At 36.2% G+C, this 25,093-nt stretch overlaps 1 protein-coding gene across 4 annotated transcripts in view; it reads right to left on the bottom strand.

Moving 5' to 3' along the window:
• The window catches only part of nalcn.S (sodium leak channel, non selective S homeolog), a 182,018-nt gene that overhangs the window by 127,891 nt on the left and 29,034 nt on the right, over nucleotides 1–25,093 (bottom strand). For all 4 annotated transcript variants that reach the window (XM_041584259.1, XM_041584261.1, XM_041584260.1 and 1 more), the window contains 5 exons: nucleotides 23,822–23,961; nucleotides 22,354–22,482; nucleotides 16,182–16,333; nucleotides 3,311–3,453; nucleotides 3,123–3,227 (listed from right to left, as the gene is read on the bottom strand). In XM_041584259.1, coding sequence (XP_041440193.1) covers nucleotides 3,123–3,227; nucleotides 3,311–3,453; nucleotides 16,182–16,333; nucleotides 22,354–22,482; nucleotides 23,822–23,961 — 669 coding nt within the window. The remainder of the gene's footprint in view (nucleotides 1–3,122; nucleotides 3,228–3,310; nucleotides 3,454–16,181; nucleotides 16,334–22,353; nucleotides 22,483–23,821; nucleotides 23,962–25,093) is intronic.

Raw genomic sequence — 25,093 nt, 5'->3', positions numbered from 1 at the left:
TCCCTACATATTCAATAGTTCACTGCTTGTTTTTCTCAGTCATCTCAGCAGTTTCTATACTTTTTTTAAAAAATGGGTTAAAATGTGTTTTTGCTTCAAAACTAGAATGAAGAAGCTTGAAGAGATACAGGTATGGGTCCTGTTATCCAGAATGCGTGGGACCTGGGGTTTTCTGGATAAGGGATCTTTCGGCAATTGGGATCATCATACCTTAAGGGGCAGATTTATCAAGGGTCGAAGTGAATTAGAGGGAATTTTCAAAGTAAAAAAATTCGAAATTCGAAGTAATTTTTTGGATACTTCGACCATCGAATAGGATACTACGACTTCAAATTTACTTCAACTTCGATTCGAAGTAAAAATTGTTTGAATATTTGACCATTCGATAATCAAAATACTGAAACTTCGACTTCAATACTTTGCCAAGTTAAACCTGCAGAAGTGCTATGTTAGCCTATGGGGACCTTCTACAAACTTTTTCTAAGCCTTTACACATCGAATAAAATTCCTTCGATCGTACGCTACAATCGTTTGATCCAACGATTTTTATTTGAGCGTAGGATTGCCAAATTTGGTGAAAAAACTTCGAATTCGATATTCGAATTCTACGTTTTTCAATTCGATGGTCGAATTTCGAAATTCGACCCTTGATAAATCTGCCCCTAAGTCTACTAAAAAATTATTTAAGCATGAATTAAACCCAGTAGTAGCTCCCAATAATGATTAATTATATCTTAGTTGCGATCAAGTACAAGGTACGGTTTCATAATTACAGAAAAAAAGAATAATTTTTAAAAATGTGAATTATTTGATTAAAATGGAGTCTATGGGAAATGGGCTTTCTGTAATTAGGAGCTATATGCACAATGGGTTTCCACACCTGTACAATAGTTTGTATTATTATCATATGAAATTGTAATTAGGATCTATATGCATAATGGGTTTCGAGATAATAGATCCCATACCTGTACAATAGTTTTTACTATTATCATATGAAATTGTACATTCCCTTGTGATGCTGAATTATTTCTCAGAATTGTGATACCTTTTAATAAGCCAACATTATAGGGCAGATTTATCAAGGTTCAAAGTGAAAATTCAAATTTCAAATTTGAATTTTCAATTTTTTTTATGGCCAAAACTGTGAAGTTCGATGAGGGAATTGTTAAAATTAAATTCAAATATTTTTTAAAATTCAAATTCGATTTTCAAAATGTATCATACACTGGCCCTTTAGGAACTCAAATTGGAATATTCTCCACCTTAAACCTTCCAAATTGTTCTTTTAACCTATGGAGGATGTCCTGGGATCAATTTGGAGTTGTTTGCATCCTTCTTGACATTCAAATTTTTTTCAGAAAAAAACTCAAATCAAATTTGGTTTAAATTTGATTTTGGTTTGAATTCAAGTTTGCGGGTCGATCCTATTCACCTGAGTACCAAAAACTAAATTTTTTTAATAAATTGCAGTTGGTCGAATTTCGAGTTCATGGGAGTTTAAAATAGCTCCTCCTATGCACTCGAAATTCGACCCTTGATAAATATGTCCCATGTGATTGTACAATGGAAATTCATATATTTTAGGAACAGTGATTATTTTTAAAAATTCCACCAAACTGTTTTTAACAACTGGTCTTCATTATTTAACAAATTACCTGTCCACAGAAAAGCCTTCTATAAAATCAGCGGATTTCTTACATATTTCTTAATTTTAAACAGTAGTCAAAAAGTACACAACCCCTGTAAAATAAACTTCAAAAGCACAAAAAAGCCAATTTTATTCAAGTAAGGTTTCATGCTGTATATGCAGAAGTATAGCAGATGAATTAATTAATTAATTAATGCCATGTAACCTCTTGCATACATTTTTATTGTAGCCTGTCCAAGTAACCCATTATAAGCCACACTTACCTTTATATTAACTGGATAGCTTAAAAATCACAAAATATTCTCCGGTCCCCAAAAAATTAAGCTGCATATTTACACAAAGATGGAAATTCTGTAGCATGCTAGAATGCTAGTAATAAAGCAATGGCGTGATGCAAACAAAAATTGACACATAATACCTAGGGGAAAGGGCTTGATATTATTTGACCTTCAGCAAATGTCTTTGTAAGAAAATTTGACATGTTGCAAAAAGCATTTCAGATAGTCTGAAGCTTGCAAAGTACTATTCACTTTTTAACTTGTGCTATCCCAAGCACCCTGCTGAGCATAGACATGTCTGCTTTTACCACGGATGCATATTCTAAAGTCAAACTTTTGACAAGAAAATACAAAAAGAGAGAGGAGCAACAGAAAGGTAGGGTTTGGAGTGTACAGTAAGGGGCACATTTACTAAGCTCGAGTGAAGGATTCGAAGGAAAATTTCGAAGTTTTTTTTGGCTACTTTGACCATCGAATTGGCTACTTCGACCTTCGACTTTGAATCGAACGATTCAAACTAAAAATCATTCGACTGTTCGACCATTCGATATTCAAAGTACTGTCTCTTTAAAAAATACTTTGACTACCTACTTCACCACCTAAAACCTACCGAGCACCAATGTTGGCCTACGGGGAAGGTCCCCATAAGCTTTCTAAGCTTTTTTTGATCAAAGGAAAATCCTTTGATCGATGGATTAAAATCCTTCGAATTGTTCAATTCGAAGGATTTAATCGTTCGTTCGAATGATTTTTCCTTCGATTGTTCAATCGAAGCATTTGCGGTAAATCCTTTGACTTTGAAATTTGAAGTCGAAGGATTTTACTTCGGGGGTCGAATATCGAGGGTTAATTAACCCTCGATATTCGACCAATAGTAAATGTACCGCTAAATGTTACTCAGACATCATTTACTTGCCTTTGGTCTTTGGTGTATATATACAGTAATTGCTGTGTACAGGGCATGCTTATGCTAATTCACAGTCATTCCTAATCTTATATGCTGATATGCCTATGACTTAAATAATGCTCTCTGTATTTGATCTAAAAAAAAAAAAAATGGATCTGATTTACAGAACACTATTAATTGCAGGTACCAATTGATTGGTGCCCTTTTGATGCTAAATACAATTAACAATTGCCATCTGAAAACAACCTTCTGAACTATGGAATGATAGCATAGAAAATATATGAGGTACCTGTGTAGTAGCTGTCGAGGTAGTGCTACTTCGAGAACCCCACATCTGTTGAAACTGCACTCGAATTTCAGCAAATGTCTCAATAATTACAGCAATGAAGACATTCTGAAAAATAAAACCAAGAGCAAAACATGCATGTGAAATAACATTTAAAGATTTGATTTATATAGTACAAGACTGCTGTGTACCTTGACAAGCCAGGCAAGGAAGAAGATTAAGGTAATGAAATAGAAGTATGAGCGCCATCTGGGGAAGCTGTCTATTGCTCGATACATAAGAAAGACCCATCCTTCTTGAGATGCAGCTTCATAAACAGTAAATATGCTGGTTCCTGTTGAAAAAAAAGCATATCTTTAGATAATATATGAATGTATTTGGTATCCTAGGTTAAATTGACAAAGACAGGTCTAGTCTAGTCAGTAACATATGTCACATAAACTATACACTGGGCGTATGTGTAGGGTAATATAAGAACTCTATTTTATTTTATTAAGGTCCCGGGCTTGTCGAGTGTAATGTATTGGCTGCAACATATACGTCCAATCAACTTTAACTTCCCGCCGTATGCAAATTAGGCAACGCTAGCGTAACTTTGCTTTGCTTGCCGCAGTAATGATAGCACTACTTCACCAGCGTTCGGTGCCCTGGATGCAACTTCAGATTTAAGTGAATTAGTGTTGTCCTGGCAAATCTACGCCTGGCGAAGTGTTGCGATGTGAGCGAAGCGGACGCTAGCACAAATTCGACGCTTAGTGAATCTGCCCCTATGTATTATATAGTACAGTATCTACTTCTTGTCAGAAAGCCTATAATCAGATCTGATTTCTAAACTTATCTTTGTATGTATGTATGTATTTATAAATTTATTTATATAGCACTACTACCAGTGGCTTAACCACAGCTACAGCAGAGCCAGTGGCTGCAGTGGGGGCACTGCAGGTTACCTGTGATGCACACAAAATCATAGGTTACATGCAATTTTTCTAGTGTTGCTGGTGATCTGCATTTTTTTGGAATTTGGATAGGGGGACTATGATATGTAGCACTGCACAATTTTCCAATGTAAAAAAGTAGACATAGAGAGAACAAGTATTACAACAATGTGTTAAGAGACAAACACTAAGCCTTACGTGTCACTTTGTGCCACGCTACATAAACTATTCTATGCAATTAAAAGTGGAATGAACACCATTGATTTCTAATTCTTTGCAGGAGTTTATGGACACATATGTTCAATTCACTATACCTGTCACTAGTCCTGTCTATTAAATATGTAAGGATAACCCCAACTAAAACCTAGTACCCTAATAAGAAATAAGGTAAAGAAAGAGAAGTTATGAATTCTCATTGGTAGGACAACTTTTACATATAGGCATTTATATTACATTAAATACTGTATATTTGAGTCCTGCACGGGTCCATTTTTTGGAATTCGTACCCGCAACCTGCAATCCGCAAACCGGTCCCGCAACCCGCATTCTTACCCTCTTGGACCCACTTACCCGACCTGCAAGTACCTTATCCGCAACCCAGACCCGCGACCCATTAAGAATCAGGAAGTGCTGGCATTGTAAACCGGAATTGACATCATCGGAAGTAGGCGTGGTCAGAAAAAGGGAGTAAAAATCGCTATTGAGAGGACCCGCGGCCCGACCCGCGACCTGCGTATATACCAACACTCGGAACTTCTACCCGAAAGGGTACCGCAGGTTTTTGCGATATCCGACCCACTGCAGGACTGTAGTTTATTTACAATGTTGCATAACTTGTCAGTTCTAGTAGAGTGTAAGGCTTTATCCCCAGTTATCTTTGGAAGAGCACCTTTATTCCAGTCTGGTCACAGTCAGTTGCAGGGCACTATGTGTATGTGAAATATGACATTGTTGTATTGTGGGACATCACATGAGTTTAATATCCAAATGGAAACATGGCTTTAATGTCTATACATTCTATACTAGCTTCTGGTTCATTTTGGTTAGGACTCTGATTAGAGTATTTGTTTTAAGAATCGTTGGGGTTGTAATGTAGAAAATCCCAAAAATCTGAATGGGTGTAAACATAGTGTGGTCCTCTGGGCACTTTTATATTTTACATGCATTTTCTGTTTAGTGGATATTATAAATGGAAACAAGGAAGGCACACTGATGAAGAAATGACACTTTATTCAACTAGCCATCACGAAATCCATGCCTTATGTGTATTGTATCTATTCAGTTAACCCTAGGGTTGGGGACTCCCAGTTGATCCAAGAGCTGTTAGATAAATTTGGTTAAATTTACATCAATTCATTCTTTGGGGTTAGATCACCTTTAATAAGCTACCTAGGTAAGTACTATAAGCTGCAAACAAGCACCTAAAAAAGCAGGCAAAAATTATTTATAACAAATGTAATTGCCTTTTCCACAGATACCTAAAATATGCCTTGCAAATTGATATTTCAGCTCAGTATTCTTAAATTCTTTAAATAGTCTTTAAATTCATCTACAGCATAAAACATGTGTTAAACATCAAAAAATAAAAACTAAAACCCTTCCTGCCTTCCCAAAATAAGTTTCTTTGTGGATCCACATATCTTATGCAATATTTATTACTTTGCCCTGTGAAAAAACAAAAATAAGACTACCAAATGAGACCACCCCAAAAACAAAATATACCACCTAGCTAAAAATATTGATTTCTGAAATGATTGTATTTTTGTACTTTGTTGCATTTTACAATAACAGTCATCAAGCACATGCTTTCTTCGTGTTCTTTATGTTGAAGTTCATATTAGCATTAGCCAAGAAGAAAGCTTTTTACGACTCTCTCTAATATAAATAGTAAAGCTTAATTATTGACAGATTACCAAATCATATAATTTTAAGGTTTTAAACAACACTGGTTTAAAAAAAGGAAAATCATACAGCTTATATTGGCTTTGTAATTATCTGCATTCAGTGGTATTAGAACATAATGTTCAACTTTTAAATTGAGTCTTAAGTCTTAAGAACAAAATAAAAAGAAAATTGCATACTCCACTATGAAACAAGTTCCTTTCCACAGTCATTACATCAAAATATGATGGATTTATATGTTTATTTCTCAGTAGTGCTCATAAATCAGTGATTGAAAGATGTGAATATAAAAACAAGCACCCTTTTTCCACAAAATCACACTGTGGTGAAGGCATACTGAAAGAAACCTCCCCAAATAAAAATATATTACTCAGTAAAATATATAGTATATTTTATTTATAATGGAACCTACTGTACATCTGCCAAAACTGACATTATCAAGATATCTAGATTATCATCACCTAACCACACTGGAGTTGATGTATTAGTAAAGCACAGTTTGGGGCCTATCCACTAACAATTAGAATTTGTTTGTTTTTTCACAATATTTGTGGTTTTTCTACATTTCTTTAAAACTCAAAAAAATTGAGAGCTATCAAGTATAAAAATAATTAAAAAGTGTAATCCAAAAAAACTCACCAGGTTGTTGAGGTCCTAGAATTCAGTGGGAGTTGCGCTAATCCTATTGGACCTTTTTAATCAATTGTGCTTTTAGAGGTTTTCTGATTTTTTTTTTGGCTAGGAATTGTCAGAAAAACAAAAAGGTTATAGAGGTATTCTTATTTTTATAGGATTATTCTGTGCTTTTTTCATTTGTGCTTTTTAAATTCAGTTTTTGTAATAAATTCCATGGCATTCGTGGTTTTAGAGAAAGTGAGTTTAGTTTATGGTTTAATAGCCCACTCAATTACAATATATACTAAAGCATACATCTAGCAGTTTAATACACATTAAAATAAAACTGTCCAGACTATGAATGGTTTTATACATTCCATATCGAACAACAATCTCATGTCAGCACTATAGAAAGAGATAAAGCATAACAGTGTTGTCGGTTATAATGTAAGCCAATTTTTAAAACACATCCTCATCTGAAGGGTGATCAGGGTGAAGTGGCTGTGATCACCTCTATTGCTTTATCATGTTGATTCTTTGTGTGTAGCCACTTGCACTCCGTCTGAATTGCTTCTGACTAGTCATATAGGAACGCATGCTGAATTGTGCTGACATAGAATAATGGCAGTATAAACCAGATAATATCTTGAACTTTAGCATGCAACATCCAATGCAAATGTAATCCAAAGTATAGAAGAGTTTCGAAAAAAAAGTAGAAGTTTAGAAGGGAGAGAGTGGGGGATAGGGATATATAAGAACTGTCCAGGAATCTTCACATTCAGGCCAGCATTCGGCCTTTACCTAAGTGTCTCTTTCACCTGTGGTAGGACCGCCGAAGTCTGGGGGAGAAAGCTGATACATGAGAATGTTTGAATCTCAGTGTAGCCCTATTATAGCTTTCTTTGGATCGCGTCTTGGGATGCTCACCTTTGCTATTTCTGACTTTAGGTTTGATGGAGCTGCAGGTTGCGGTCGGAACCAAGTACTGGGTCCAATAATATCATTTTTTGATAAAATTTATTGTTTCCTTCTCTGTTGTAGGTCTCATCTGCTCAAATTTATAGACGTCCAACACCTTGTTAAACCAGTCTTTAATTAACGGTGGGTTTGTTTGCTTCCATCTTTGTGGACTTAATGCTTTAGCAGCGTCTAGCAATACAGGTGTCAATGATTTTTTATATGTAGAGCATGTGTGTTGTGCAGCAGGGCTGCAAGAGGGTCATCTTTGACATCACAATTAATTTGAATTGTAAATTTTATGTCAACACTCAGGCTATTTTGGCTTCCTCGTATTTACATTTTTAATGCTAAAAATCGCGTATTTGACTAATTCGTCAAAAACCACAAAGAAAAACTCCAGTACAAAGTTTCTGCATTTAAAATCTGGTGAGATCTTATAGAAGTAAGTGAGAGTTTTGAGCTTTTAGAGGTTTCCAGAGTTATTTTCATATGTAATTACATGACAATAATGATGGGCGAATTTATTCGCCAGGCGCGAATTCGCGGGAAATTTGCGCGATTCGCGAAAAAAAAAATTTCCGAAAAAACGGGCGCCGAAAAACGAGGCGCTGGCGCCGTTTCACAAATTTTTTGCCATTTCGCAAATTCGCCCATCACTACATGACAATTCTTACTGAAAAGAGGATTTTGTGGTTTTGGTATTCTTATCCATATTTGTTCTCCTTATTTCTTTGTTCGTGCTTTTTATATTGGCATCTTTTAATAAATCAGAAGACATTTGTACTTTTTTAAAATGGAAGTTTAGTCATGGTTGAAAAGAAAATGTTAAAACTAAGCATATTTAAATTTGAATAGGTCTCCCCATAGAGGATACAATATATAGAGACAAACCTTTGGTGTATATTTATATAACATAAATGATTAATTTCAAAATCCAAGTGGCAAGAAAGTATTGAGCAAGTTTATGCTGTATGCTAAGCATATCAAAATAGATTTTGAATCAACACCCTGCCAGATGTGTTCTGCCATCTGCCATTAAACAATAAAGCTGGGGACTAATGGAAAGGTGTGACTATACTCCTTTAATTATCTGTGTAGCAGATCATCCAAACTATTTCTTTACTTTGGAACACTGACCAGTTGTCTCAGTGCCATTGCCTTTTCTGTCACAGTCTCTCTTAGATTCTGCAAACAATGGCTGATGACTGCCCAGAAGCAACCACCAAAAGGTATAGATAAAATTGAAAAAACTAAAGTGATTCAGCATAAGCTGTATTTGTCATTTATTGCCAAGTCCACACTACTATTGGGACAGTTTCTGTAGGAGAAACTATTCCAATGTCTATTGATATAATACAGTCTATCAGTTGAGTTTGTTGTATGAATCTCAAATAAAAAAACATTTCTTCTGTTATACCATGGAAAACTACAATAATGTCATTAAACTTCATATAACAGAATAAAACATGCATGAAAGCATTAGATGCATATAGTGTGTTTTATATTTTTTGTATTCTGTACATACACTTTCTATCTAAAAATCTTGCCAACCAAGGTTTTATTGAATTACGCATTTTAATCTGATCAGACTTTATACCGCAAAGCACTTGCCACAAAGAAATTTATTTCAACTAGGGCTTAGAATACACAGGTGAGCCAAAGTTTAGGTCAAGTGCACTATAATTATCTATATAAAATTTCCTATTAATGCTGCAAACATTTTACTGGCAAAATTAATGCAGGTTTACTAAAGTGCAATGCCCTCATATGTCTTGCAATAGCTGAAATTAATTATGCAAATTTAAAACCTAACACCAGCTTTAATATTGATGAGTCCTGAGATTTTTTGGTGGCAATTTAGGTGAACTTTTGTAATATAAATCTAAAGTAAATATTTGCTGCCAATGTAAATATTTCACAAGACCCCTCTAAGAAATAGTTTATATGCATTATCAATTAAATCATTAAAGGAATTGTTTAGTGTAAAAATAAAAAGTGGGTAAATAGGCTGTGCAAAATAAAAAACATTTTCTAATATAGTTAGTTATCCAAAAATTTAATGTATGATGGAGTGACATATGTGTAACTTAATAGCTAGAACACTACTTCCTGCTTTTCAGCTCTCTTGGTTCTCACTGACTGGTTACCCTAGTAATAGCAGCTGCTATTTTATTAAATACATTCTGTTTCATTTTATTTTTAAGACCGGAGTAGTGCTGATCCCCTTTTTGCGAATATGTATATATATATATATATATATATATATATATATATATATATATATATATATATATATATATATATATATATATATATATATATATATATATATATATATATATATATATATATATATATATATATATATATATATATATATATATATATATAAAATCAGTAATCATTTATATCATAGGCATTATTGTTACCCAATTAGAATCCCCAATGTGTAACACACCTCTGTGCTCAGATTAAAAATTGCACTAGTCCATCCTATCACCCCATTCTTTAAAGGCTTAGTTCAGAGTAAAAATAAAAAAATGGGTAAACACATATGCTGTGAATAAAAAATGTTTCTAATATAGTTAGTTAGCCAAAAATATCTATAAAGGCTGGAGTGAGCAGATGTCTAACATAACACAATTCCCGGATTTTCAGCTCTCGAACTCTGAGTTACTCAGCGACTTGAAGGGGGGCCACATGGGACATAACTGTTCAGACATTCAAAAGCAAACAGTTATGATCCATGTGGCCCCCACTCAAGTCATTGATTGGTTACTGCCTGGTAACCAATCAGTGGAAAGCAAGAGAGTTGCAAAGCAGGAAGTTGTGTTCTGGCTAGACATCCAGTCACTTCAGTCTTTATACATTAAATGTTTGGCTAACTAACTAAAATGAAAACTTTTTTTATTTTGCACAGCCTATTTATCCAGTTTTTATTTTTATACTGAACAATACCTTTAATTGTACTGTTCAGAACTAGTTTTATACTTAAAAAACATCAGACAGAACACTTTCTAACATAATGTCTATATACTGTATTAGTTTTATATAGAGTACAAACTATGTATTCCCCGTTTAATTTCTAAGGAAATCTGTTTTTTGTAAATACAAGTTGCAAGGTTTTAAAGTAATATCCCTATACATTTTAATGTATTTGTATATCCATTTACAGTAACTAGCAGACATTTATGTTTACTGTTGCATGGGGAACTTACTAAAAGAGCAAATTAGGCTCACAAGGACCATGGGATTTGCAAACAAATCTGACAATTGTAATGTAGATGATTCAGTGTATGTGCTTGCTGAAGAACAAAACAGATTATCTGATTTTCAGACTACCTCCTTACAGACTATTGTTTTTATGCATAAAATGTTCTTTTCAGATGTATTGAATGGTGTTCAGGTTAAAGATGGTTTATAGTTCAGGGATAAAGACTAAATGATTTTGCAATCATTTGGTTCTACTGTAATCATGCCAATCAGCAAATAGTTTAGAATAGCATATAACTCCTAACTATTTTCAGTTGTTTTGCATGAGCAAATAAGGAATTAAATATGAACACATAAATGCTAAAATCAAGGTACACGAATAGCACATGAATGATCAGCTCAACAGGCAATTTGATTACATTAATGCAAAGATGCAGTTGAATGTAATCCTATGTATATAGAAGATATTTTATCATATATAGGTAGGGACAATATTTCAACATTTAAGTAAGGAGAGTTTTATTCTGTACATTTAGCAGTATATGATATACAAAAGGTCAAAGTGGGAAATCAAGCAGGTGACTCCTAGCAGTTTTTTCTATATCCCAATTTATCAATGGGAATATTTTAATGAATTGATCCCACTGAAGAATGTGTACATTTGCTTAAATGTGTTTGACTGCTTATGTGGGGCTTTAGTGTTCAGTGCAGTTCAGCATCTGCACCAAGCGTGTATGTTGATACTCCACAGCAATGTATTCTGACATTATTGAAAATATTCCATTCTTTACTGGTTCATTTTTGCTAAATCAAGCAGTTTTAAACTTTTCCTTATTAATGCAAAAAATGTCCTTATTAAGTGTTTTTCAAAAGTTGTCTTTAAAAATGCAAGGTATTTGAAAGACAGTATTATTTTCCATATATCACCAATCCGACAAAAACAAATCCTATTTACTAATTCTCAGCATCACCTGAATATTCAAAGTCTTGTAAAGACATTCTGGTAATTTAAATGGATAAGCCTTTAACACAGAAAGGCAGGGTGTGGTGACAGTGATTTATGACCATCATAAACCGTTAGAAAGGCAAGTATGTAATTTGAAATAAGTGTACAAACTTATAAACAATGCCAGTTCTCAGTTTTTAGTCTGCTAAACTAAAGGAAAAGGAACGGCATTGTCACTGGGGTTACACATCCCTGTGTGATAATTTTTCACTCTACTGCACATGTGCACCCTGCCTTGGGCAACAGAGAAGATACAAGAACATGAAGAGGATTATAGTGTGATGCTCCTTCAGTAGTATCCTGGGTCGACCCAGGGTCTCAGGTAAGTGATAATAATCACTAGAAGGTGCCTAACATTATGTCCCCCCCAGTGAATATGTCTTTCCTTCTTCCTTCTTCCACTTCTGTTACCAGGTTAGTTAATCGTCATTCAGAAAAGAAATACACAAATACTAATAAAGCAGTTTAGCACAGAATTAAGACTTTAAATAGCAGGCAAAAATAATAATTGAAGGCATGCATGAAAATGAATTAGAAAGCACCTTTTCATATGAGCAAGCCATCAAGCAGGTAATAAAGACATCAATATTTCTTGCAAGCAATCTTAATTAAGAAAATGTCAAATTGAAGTTATTGTAAATGTTGTAAAAATCAAATCTTGGAAGCATAATGTTCCTCCTCTATATTTCATAAAGTGAACCAAATAAATTAGACTAATATTAGATTACTTAAAACCTGCTCTGACCACATATATAAAATTATCTCTATCAAGAAAAATTTAGATTTCACAAAGTTTAACATTGTGAACATTTCAAATAGTCTGGTATTCCTAGTAGTTTAATGTATTCTCTAGTGATGTGGGGGCCTGCCTAATACCCTGGAGGGGCCGGGCAGGTTTGGCCAATTCTGCAACAGATTTTTGGGTCAGGTTGAGCTCTTCCTTCCACTCTTCCTGCCTGTGAATACACTGTACCAGCTTCTGCCTTTTGGCAACCTTTATTTATAGATGCATGCCTGCCCCTCCATTTTGTCACGTCAGAGATGATTGGCCAGGGGCTGATCTATTAATGAGTAGTTTTGCTGGGTCAGACTGGAAGCTGGTTGGGAAGGCTACAGTCCAGGTTGGGCGTGGTCCAAATTTTTCTGACCCACACATCACTAGTATTCTCCTATCAGAAAAGTGTTCAACAAATTGACACATTTACAGATTTGATCAAACTGTCAAATCAGTTACAATGTATTTAATGCATTTGTATTTTCTATGTTGGATTGTATTAATGGTATTTTTCTTTTGTAACAACAAGCCAGGGGGAAAATACTAATTTTATACCATTCTTAATTCAGAAAAGTTTTTTTTTCCACTTTTACCTAATTTAATGACCCAGGTAGTGGATTAAATCAGGCTCATCCAGTCATTTGATCCACCTGGAGAGGACCATTCACTGATGCAGTCCTTGCACATTGGCATTTTCAAATCGGTCAGATTACAGGTTGTGCAAGTCATCTTTTTGTCTCCTACATGAGTCAATATACCGCAAACTCAACTCTTAATTTTCTGACTGAAAGCAGTCCCATGTTCCCAATAATAGATGTATGCAATTCTATCGATACCAATGAGGTATCTGGCAATACTGATAGTAATAGCTACATTTTACTGCTGGCAAAACTGGTCCGATTGCTAAACATTGGGATTATATGAAAATGAAAGACGGTACTACTGCTAAACATAAGAAACATAGGAAAATGAAAAGCTGGTACTACTACTACTACTAAACAATTAGATCATATAAAAATAAAAGCTGGTACTACTATTAAACAGTGACATCATAAGTAAAGTAAAGATGGTACTACTGCTAAACATTGGTATGATATGAAAATGAAAGCAAGCACTACTGCTATACATTGGGATCATATGACAATGAAAGATGTGGTTACTATTAAACATTGGGATCACAATAAAAATGACAGTTGGCACTACTACTAAACATTTCGATTATATGTAAATGGAAGCTGATACAACTAAACATTGGGATCATAAGAAAATGAAAGCTGGTACTACTACTCACAGTGGGATTATATTACAAATGTCATTGTGTTGTTTTTTTCAGAATTTAACAAATTGTGAGTTCATCCACAAAGCTGTGCTCAGGTTAACTTTCCTCTAGTCAATTATCTGCAAATGCAAGCAGGGTCCTGTATTATCAAAGCAGGCAGATGGCTTTTATTATTGGAACAGTAGTGATGCAAGTGGCACAGAAAACCCGGAATAGGAAATTCACTTAGGGGAGAGATTGCAGTACAGTGGGAAATAATATAAATGACTTCCCAAAGCCCAAGAGGACCTACACAATTGTACTTGTTTACCTTTTTTGAGTTATAATGCCACATGTCATATTTTTATAGAAGCTGATTATTAAAATACTGTTTGATGTAATGTACCATAATAACATCAGTTTCGGTTATATAATTATCATGCCATTTCATTCAAATTCTGAGCATCTGTGTTTTATTTATGCCTAGGGTTCTACAGTCATTTTAGATTAGCATTTGCCCCATATTTTAAAACTCTCATGGTAGACTTTCAATAACCTGTTTATTTATGTCAAAGCCCCTCCCCTTGACAATGAGAAACTGCTGGCCAGTACAAATAAACAACAGTAGAATGTGTGCTGTATTTGTGTAAAATTCAACCACACCAAAGCAATAGCTATTCCCATTTTTGAGGGAGATACACTTTTATCACAACCTTTGTAATTTAATGCATTATAAAACTAGAGGATGCAAACAGAAAATCCAGTAGCTACATTTATTCAGGTTAGACAACCTTAGTTGTCCTGTAACAGATGATCATATAAAACAAACCATGGAATCACTGCTGAGTTAAATGCAATCCAGGAGTGACCAGAGTTACTGGACCCTTTAAACAGATCTCTTATTATATCATACCCACCAACTGGTCATTTATTAAAGTCGGAATGCTAAAAACGCAAAACATTTGGGTTTTTTTTTACTTTGAAATCAAAATTTTTAGTGGGAAGAAACACTTACATTTATTGAGATTTATTATACCCCTAGGCTACAAAAAGTCAGAATCCGAAATCCGCCATCTTAGACCTGCCGAGGTTATGTATAAGTCAATGGGAGAGGTCCCTATCCTATTTGGAAGTTTCTGTAGTCTGCCCTGGAATTAGCTAGAAAATCCGACTATTTCAGGTTTCGGGAAAAAGCCAGAAAAAATAGAACAATTTGGGAAAAAAATCTGAAAAAAGAAAAACGTATTATACGGTTCTCGCTCGATTTTATTGAGTTTTTCCCCAATCCAATTAAATCAATGGATTCTAGTTTATTGGACTTTTCTAAATCCTAAAATTTGGATTTTGATAAATAATCCCCTTAAAAAACAGAAAAAAGGGCATATACATTATACTAACATGATGTATTATACACCACTATAATACACAAGACCAATGTAACTGGTACAGTATATACTTTTAAATCATGCTATGCTTTTTTATGTCACATGTATCATACAACTCACTGAAATGATTTAACAAAATGTACTGGTGTTATTGAGTTATGTCACAGCCAATATTATTTATGTACTCTTTGGAGGGTGGGAATGTGGATTTGCTGTTGTATAGTGGGGTAACTATTATTGTAATGTTACTGTAATGTTTCTATACATCTTTGTAATAGTCTAAGGGTGCCCAACAAAATGTTGCCTTGAACCCATAACGTCTGAATATCTCTAAGATAATCTTGATTTTTTTAAACATTTTGTTGGGTTATTAATTTTAATTAAACATAAAGAGCAGATTATATATTTTAATAATTTATGAATAAAAACAGTAATTAAAAAATTGCTGTTGTGAGAGTATTGCCAAAATACAAAAAATATCTTAGCGTTTGGAGCACAACAATGGTATTTACAAGACCATCTGTATGAATTTGGTAGGCAACTGGTGATGGGCGAATTTCTCCCGTTTTGAATCGCCGAAAAATTTGCGAATTTCTCGCATAATTCGCAGAAAGGTGAAAAATTAGTGAAAAGATTGTGAAATCAGAAAGTTTCACGAAAAATCGTCAAATTCAAAAGTTTTCATGAAAAAATCGTGGAATTCGTACATTTTAACAAAAAAATCATGAAAATCTGACATTTTCACCGGCAAATTTTCGCAGGAGATTCGCGTTTTTAGTCACCGTTGGTGAAAACCCATCAATGCCAAAAACATGGAGACCTACTGTATAGCCTCAAAAAGGAATCAAAACTTACTTAAGCAGTAAGTTCAAGCAGTTAATGCAATTATGATAATGAGATACAGATATAAAGCATTTCTAAAAAAAAAAAAAAAAGTGAATGCAAAAATGTACAATAAAATCAATATAAACTAGATACACTGCAATAAAATAGATTCAAGCAATTTAACATACCTATTTCATTAAAGCCACTGTAGCCAAGCTCTTGCCTGCTCAGCCCAAGTTCTTTCAGATCCACGCACCTAAACCCACGAGGACACTGATATCCTTCTCCTTCAGGGGAGCAGTGCGTATCTGGAATGGCTAAATTATTCCAAGTCAGGTTTCTTAAAAAGAAAGATATAGGTAGGTGCTAACTACATACATAATGGGTATATAGATCAATTAACAGTTTAAGCCATGTCCATTGCTGATCCATGCGTATACTTTAGCACATTCAGTCTTCAACACCAAACAAAATTGCAAATACTGAAAAGCAGAAAATGGTTTGCAGAAATGGAAATTCGCCCATCACTGATTGTGATCTAAACATAATATTCAAAGTATTTATATTTTTACATATTGAAGGCCATGACTGTTTATACGGTATACAAGAAAAGGAGCACTTTTAATAAATGTTAACTTTTCAAAATATTTAGAATTGCTTGTTTGTTTTGGACTTTTTTTCCGAAAAGCCTGAATTTTTAGGATTTTTGCCGGAAAAGCCAGAAATAGTCTGATTTTCAGGCTAATTCCAGCACAGACCACAGAAACTTCCAAATAAGATAGACCTCTCTCATTGGCATTCAGACTTTAATAAATAATCTTTTTTTTTTTTTTTGAAACTTGCATGTTTATTATGTAGTAAACGAGTACAGAACAAACACTTGACTCGATGGTACATAATGAAAGCACATAGAAATACAAACAATATGCAAACTGTTTGGTACATGAAAGAAGAAAGAAAAGTAAAAAGAAAAGAAAGTAGAATAAAGCAATATTAAGGCATCATGGAATAAAAGAAAAATCCTAGGTAGTACATGGCATATTTGGCATATTAGGCAAGGTAGCAGGGTACGTAACCTTATCCCCATAATCCAACTGTTACCAGAAGTAGCAATGGCAGAGGGCATAACCTCACAAGAGTCATGGAGGGCGCCACGGATCCCAAATTTGGCTACATTTGAGTTTGGACTCCAATGATCTTGCAATCAGTCTCTCCATATGTTCCCTGAATTCCAATTGTTGGAGTAAGTGCTGTATATTAGGAGTCTCCTTTTGTTTCCAGGATTTCGCTATTAACGTAGCTGCAGTATTGAAAATGTGAAACAAGAGTTTCCTGTTAAGGTTAGGAGAGTTTACAGGATATATTTGTAGGAGCCCTATTTGGGGCAGGCAAGGCAAGGTATAGTCCAATCTGTTGTTTAGTAAGGAAAAGACGGTAGACCAGAACGGTTTAACTGACGGACAGTGCCACCACATATGAATATAGGTACCAACTTCCCCACATTGCCTCCAACACAAAGGAGAGTATTGGGAGTGTATTTTTGCTATCCTTTGCAGAGTAAGGTACCAGCGATGAAGTACTTTCAGATGTGTTTCGATGTGGTTTGTGCAGTTAGTCGCACCTTTGGGGGCCAATATGGAATGCTGCCAAATACCAGGGGCAAAATGAGTTTGGAGATCGTCCTCCCATTTTTGCATATACGGAAAGAGGAAGTCATCTGGTAATTGGAGTTGCTGTTGGTAGCAATCTGAGATGAGTGCTTTACCGTCCCATGCTTTACTGCAAAGGTATTCCATTTTAGTCTTAGGACGTAGGATTTTCACATTCGGAAGATGAGACTTGAGGAAATGAGTTACCTGGAGGTAAGTGTAATAATGAGAGAGTGGTAAGCCGTATTTTTCAGCTAAATCCTCAAATCTCCGCAAGGAGTTCGCAAAGTACAAATGTCCAATATCAGTGATACCTTTAGTAATCCATGTTTGGAGATTGATGTTAGGGATCAAACGGTGCAAGGCTGCAATGGGAGTCAGAGGCGATGGAAAAGAGGTAAGGTTAAGTTTTTTGGTCATGACATCCCAGATATGCAACAGAGTCCTCTCTAAACAAATTGGGTAGTGACACTGCAACATTCCTAAGGCTTAGCAAAATGTCGTCTGCAAATAATCCGATTTTATGTTGGGTCATACCGCACGAAATTCCATCTATGTCTACATTTTCTCTAATCCTCTGAGCAAGTGGTTCTACCATTAGTGCAAAAATAAGGGGAGATAATGGGCAGCCTTGCCTCGTGCCATTAGTGATGGAGAAGGCGTTAGAGAGGGCCCCTGCCATACATATCTTAGCCGTAGGAGTAGTGTACAGGGGGAGCACAGCTTTGAGGAAGGTTGGACCTAACTGGTATTGCCGAAGAGTCTCCTCCATGTAAGCCCAGTTGACCCTGTCGAACGCCTTCTCTGCATCCAAAGATAGCAAGAGCGCTGGGGTTTTCTGCTGTTTTAATATGTGAATAATATTATGGAATCTGCGTGTGCTATCTGAACCTTGTCTATGAAGTACAAACCCAACTTGATTTGGGTCAATAAGGGAGGGGAGAATCTGGTTAAGTCGTTGTGCCAAGAGTTTAGCATATAATTTAAGATCAGTGTTCAGGAGCGCTATAGGGCGATAGCTTTGGCATTGATCGGGGGGCTTTCCAGGCTTAGGAATGGTAACAATATGGGCCTGGAGATATTCTGGAGTTATGTCTCCCGTATCCATGATATTTTGGAATACTTGAAGCAAATAGGGGGAGAGTATAGGGGAAAATATTTTGTAATAGGCGTTAGTGAACCCATCTGGCTTTATTCAGTTTCAGGGTCTTAATTACAGCCTTTACCTCATCACTAGATATTGGTGAATTCAAGATATCTCGCTGAGATGGCGTGGGTTGAGGGAGTTTAATTCTATCTAGATATTCTCGAATTATACTTAAGGTTGGTTTCGGTGTAGTGGTAGTATCTTTAAGGTAATACAATTCAGCATAATAGGCGGCAAACTCATTAGCAATAACTTTAGGATCAGTTTGTTTGCCATGTAGAGTTGTTATATGACTTATCCTAGCCTGAGCTTGTTGTTTCCTCAGTTGCGATGCCAATAATCTATCATCTTTATTGCCCTTGGAGTAAAAGAGTTTTTTAAGTAATTTCAGCCGATAGGCTGTTTTAGCTGCAATAATGTCATTGAGTTTTTGTCTAATTTCATTAATTTCTTGGTACTGCAAGGGACTAGTCTGATGGATAGTCTGCTTCTCCAGAGATGCTAATTTAGTTTCAAGTTGCAATTGAGAATCGTCTCTGGACGCTCTAAGTCATTTAGCGAGGGAAATAAACTCCCCCCGCAAAACCGCCTTATGTGCCAACCATACTGTCTGGGGGCCTACCTCACCGTTAGAATTTAAAGTGAAATACTGCTGTATAACTTGTTCAATGTAAGCTTTACTGTCATCTTTGAGGAGCAGACTATCGTTCAGACGCCATGGTAATTTATCTGTGGGGGAGTTAGAGTCAGGAATCTCTATACCAATAGGGGCATGGTCAGACCAAGTTCTCAACCCTATCCAGGCATTTACGCTTTGCGTAGTGGTTTGAGGGTCGGCAAAGAACGCATCTATTCTAGTGTGGGTACCAAAGCGAGGGGAGAAATAAGTGTAGTCTCTGGCAAGTAGATTCTTCGCTCTCCACACATCTATTAAGCCGTGGGAATGTAGGAGGTTGCTAAACGTTCTACAGTGTTTCCTCTGTGTCTGCGATATAGGGCCACTCTGACCTTTAACAATGTCAACGTTAGGGTCCGAGACCATGTTAAAGTCCCCGGCAATTACACATTTTCCAATTTTATAATGAAGGAGTTTTGGGAGAATTTTTGCTAGAAAGTTGGATTGGTGTTCATTCGGGGCGTAAATGTTAATCAATGAATATGCTGTTGAATTCCTATACAATTCAACAGCAAATATCTACCCGCGGGGTCAGCATGCACACCCCTGAACTGGAACGGTAATTTGGATGAGATGAGGATAGAAACCCCTTTAGACTTATTTTTAGCGTAAGCATGATAGGAATGTGGGAAACGCTTAGAGGAGAATTTAGGAGGAGCTGAATGACAGAAATGAGTTTCTTGGCAGAAGAGAACATCGGCCTTCGCCTTGTAGGCATCGTGCAAAAGCTGATTTCGTTTATTAGGGGAGTTCAAACCTCTGCAATTTAGTGAATAAAATCGCACCATTTCTGTGGCAGGTGTGCATGCTTTTCTCTGACAGGGCTGACACAATCAAATAGAAAACTAACAATATGCCTAGAGCCTGGTAACAAAAAACAAAAGAGAGAAAAAAATATATGCCATGTACTAATAATCAAAAAACAGAAAGAAAACAAACAGTAAACAAGTGAAGAAACCTTCGAAAGCATGGGAACTTAACGAGGTGCTTGTGGTTTTTGGCAGGTAACCACTACTCGACTCCAATTCCCAGTATGGAGCCTTGGGGGGTGGACAGGTCGAAAAGTCGTCTGAATCAGAAGGAGACATCTCGACGTCGAGAAGCAAACTGAAAACGGGAAAATATTGGACCATGCAGGAGAAAGCATCAACCTTTAAGCCAATCTTTCTGGAGCTTCTTTGGCGAGTGAGTCGGTGAAAGTCGCTCCGAAGTAGGAGCTGTAGCAGGAGCTGAAGGCAGATCCCATCTGGCAAGGGCTTTTTTGGCGTCGCTCACAGTAGACAGTATGGTGGGTGTCCCATTACGCTGAATGATGAGCTTGACTGGGTAACCCCAGCGGTAGGGGATGTCATTCTGCCGTAAAATTTTCGTGATCTCCGCGAAGGCCTTGCGTTTGAGCAGAGTGGCAGGAGCCAAGTCCATATACACTTCAAGGTGTTGGTACGGCTTCGGCCAATTTTCCTTCTTACGAGCATGAGAAAGCAGCTTGTCTTTCGTTTGGTAAAACACGAATCTGGCAAGGACATCCCTGGGAACATTATCAGTAGGGATGTAGCGAACCGCCGATAATGTGTTCGCGAACGCCGTTCGCGAACACCGGCAAAAAATGCGAACAGTTCGCGAACTTCGAACATCCGAAAATCGTTCGATTCGAACGATCGGAGGATTTTAATCGTTCGATCGAACGATTTTCGTTCGAATCGAACGAAAATCGTTCGATTTTAGAGATCGAATGATCGAATGGTCGAACGATTTTGACGCGAACGCCTATTGGCGAACGTCGCGCGACGTTCGCGAACTTGCGGCGGACGCGAACAGCCGATGTTCGCGCGAACAAGTTCGCCGCCGAACAGTCCGCGACATCCCTAATTATCAGGGGCTGTTCTGGGTTTTGGAACCCTATGGATACGATCAATAGCCATTTCCAGTGCATGTAGATCTGGCAGGATCACTCGAAGTAACTCAGTGATATGGGTTTCCAAATCCCTAGGGAGTACAGTTTCCGGTATGCCCCTGAAGCGCAGATTATTTCTGCGGGACCTATCTTCCAGGTCAGTCACTTTATCCGACATGCGATCAAGGTCGGAGCGTGTTTTAGTATGGGAGTCTGCTAAGTCATTATGGGCATCGGCAAACTCACCCATTTTCTCCTCCATATGCGCAGTGCGATCGCCCAAGTCTCTGATCTCTTTCCTGAGGTCATCAGACAGTTGCTTGATATCGCTCTGCAGTGTGTGCTTCATATCTAGGAGCATTTCCTTTATCTGGGCCGCCGTGGCAGGTGCGTGCTCTGGAGATTTAGCAGACATAGCAGTCGGCAATATAGGCTTTTTGCTGCGCAGCAGTTCCAAGATGTCGCCGGACCCTGCGGCCGCGTGTGGAGACTTGACTGCGGCTGGAGTAAAGAAAGCGGTAACTGCCTTCTGCTGCTGTTTTTGCGCCTGTCTGGTCCCCCTCATTGACACAGAGCAAATCAATCTTAGTATATAGCTGTTGGGGGAATCAGAAAGCTATTCTTCCCTCATAACATTCTCCTCAAGGACGGAGCGCTAGCAGTACGCGTCCATCCGGTTCAGCAGGCAAACTCCGCCCCCCTTTAATAAATAATCTTAATGTGAAAGCAAGTTAATTTTGTTTTACTTCCAAGGAGATGCGTTACATTGCTGCAGAAATGCATGTAGACATGGGAAGAAATAAAAATCAGTAATAACCATTAAAACGTAATCCTATGTGGGGTTTTTTCCATTCATATGTACAGTAGCTGTTGAATGCTTTGTAAATATATAGACATAAATTAAAATACCCAAAATATCGGTGTTGAACATTTTCTAGATAAATTAATTCATAGTATTACACCGTATTGTTGTATTTAGGGTGTTTAAACGTACCCGTGTACTGTGTCATTTGTAACACAATGGAAGGTAAATGTTCCAAACATCTGAACTCCGAGAATCCCATACAACAGAAGAAAAAATAATAAAAATATTGCAACACTCCAAATTTGCTCCCCTGATCGCCTGAAAACAAGATAAACGAGCAAATTACAACCTAAAACATCACATACACATTATACTTAGCAAATGGAAAAGAATAGGGATCAAACATAATGCACTGTAGTTATCAATATGAAAGGTTTTTCATAGAAACCATGGTGAAAATTTGTTAACTGTAAAGCTAGTTACCAATTAAGTCTAAAGTGGATCATAGAATCAGCAGGATTCAGGGGAAGGTTGGGTTCCAAACAGCTATGTAAGGTAATTGTAAACCTGAGGGCATACCTCCCAACATTTGAAAAACAAAAAGAGAAACAAAGACACAGCACAGCAATTTTTTTGGCCACATTCATATTATGAACACACCTCCTAATTACCACGTCCAATGTTTTATGAGTTATAACAGTTTTCCTAATGAAAATGAATTGCCCTTTAAGATGCTAATCTCAGTTCTCCCAAGAGACTTGTTTATCCTAAATAGTTTCAATTGTTTCTTTGCTTATCTTAAATTGTTATAAAAGTATCCAAAAGGCCCTTATTTTAATTAAGTTTCAAAAACGTATCTTTTTCTCGATTGCAGGAGATCAAATAGACTTACAAACCCAGGACTGCAGGCTGAGCTGTCGAAATCGGGACTGTCCCGCAGAAAATGGGACAGTTGACAGGTATGCCTGAAGGGCTGGAAAGAATTGGGTTTTTGAATATAAATTATATATGAATGGAAAGCTTTAATGTTTTTAATGACCGTTTGTGGATCATGGGTAAATATTATTATTATTAACATGTATTTATATAGCGCCAACATATATATATATATATATATATATATATATATATATATATATATATATATATATATATATATATATATATATATATATATACACACATATATAGCACTGTAAAGTAAATGTGATTATACACCTAAATCACATGAATTGTATACGTCGAAAAATTTTGCTCATCGCTACGTAAAAGGGCTAAATTCCAAACAGAATGCTGGATTTGGCACATCCCTAATAAGGGGCATAATCACATACTGTCATAGGCATAGTACAGTGCAAAAAAGAACCCATGGCGATTAGGGACCAACAAGCAGCAATAATTTTCAAACAAGGGGAAAGGAGTACAGTAAATATGTTGAGTTTTCAATTAATTATTAAGAACATAGAATTTTTATTTTCAATGCAAAAATGTACCTCACAGAATAGGTGTAGTCATGTCATATAACATGAAAACGGTTTGTGGCTAAAGCAATCATAAGGCACACATCTAGTTTACTGCCACTGTGCATGACTTTAAAGCTTTTAAGCATCAACATTGACACCCACCTAAACATATTCACACTGAAATCTGAACTTACTTCAAGATATTTGTTATCCTAGATCTTGGAAGTTCAAATCGGAAGTAAATACGGAAGGCTCGGATCATTATTAGAGGTCGTGGGATCCGCAGCATTCCCCATGGGGACATTTGGTCAATGATTTTTGCGATTTCAAATACCTGCAGTAATGAATGGATGTCATTTTTTAAATCAATTTAAAGCAAGTGTCAAGTATGTAGAAAACAAAGAAGTATAAAAACAAATTTCTCCACTGCACTGAAGATAGAGAGCCTTCTATTGTTTCTCTGGCTGTACAATAGCTTGAGCATAATGGGATAAAATGAAAATACAATTTATTTGTTTAGATGCTAGAGTAGCATACTATTAGAGAAAACAAATACAAAAAGATTTTTAAGGTGGCTAAAAATAATTATTACTTAATATGTAATAACAAAATGTCCATGTGACAGCTTAGATCTACTGTAGGACAGGCATTTAACACTTCCTCATTCATACTTTTTTGGGTTTTACTACTTAATTGGGATCATATTGACAAAGGGAAAATTTTGACCTGGCTAGTGACCAACCAAAAGGTTTCCTTGCAGCTGACTGAACAAAGCTAATCACTGGCTGCCATGGGAACTTTTGCTGAATGTTAGTAAATGTGTGTAATTGTTGTGAACTTAATAACTGAATGGGGTATGTTAAAAAAAACTAAATGCAATCACAAGTTAACCCTTTATTCTAGAGGGCACCAATGGGCTTTACCTCCACTAAGGACCTTCTGATTTAGAGAGATGAGGAAGGGAATGGACTGTTCTTTTTGAATATGGTAGTTATGGTTGGATTTCTTGGGACACCTGTGAATGTTTACAACAACTCTAAAGCCCAAAAGGGAAAAAGGTTTTGCAAGATGTCCATTATTATTTCAGAAACCTGAACATCTTTAAATAGATTGTATTTTAATTAATGTAATCCTTTCTTTGGTTTCCCCTTTTTTTGGGGCGTGAATAGCAAAGAATCACAATATTCTAAAGCAGTGATACACTGCAACTACAATCATTGGTAAACACCGGTGTTCCCTTTTCTCTGTAAAATATCTTCGTCATATATTGCACAATTCATGGTCTATTGGCATTTATCTAGTATAACCTCCATTTGCAAAATAGCCCATGATCTATTTGTATTGACCAGTATTTTGTTACAAATATTTTTGCCCAGTCATTTGTATATTAACAGTATTAAATTAAGGTTTTGTTTGTTGAGGGGTTTACTTTATATAGTTAACCCATGGTCAATTTAACTTAATTT

The sequence above is a fragment of the Xenopus laevis genome, chromosome 2S, assembly GCF_017654675.1.
Source record: "Xenopus laevis strain J_2021 chromosome 2S, Xenopus_laevis_v10.1, whole genome shotgun sequence".
Lineage (NCBI taxonomy): Eukaryota > Metazoa > Chordata > Amphibia > Anura > Pipidae > Xenopus > Xenopus laevis.
This window is presented reverse-complemented; position numbering and strand designations above follow the sequence as displayed.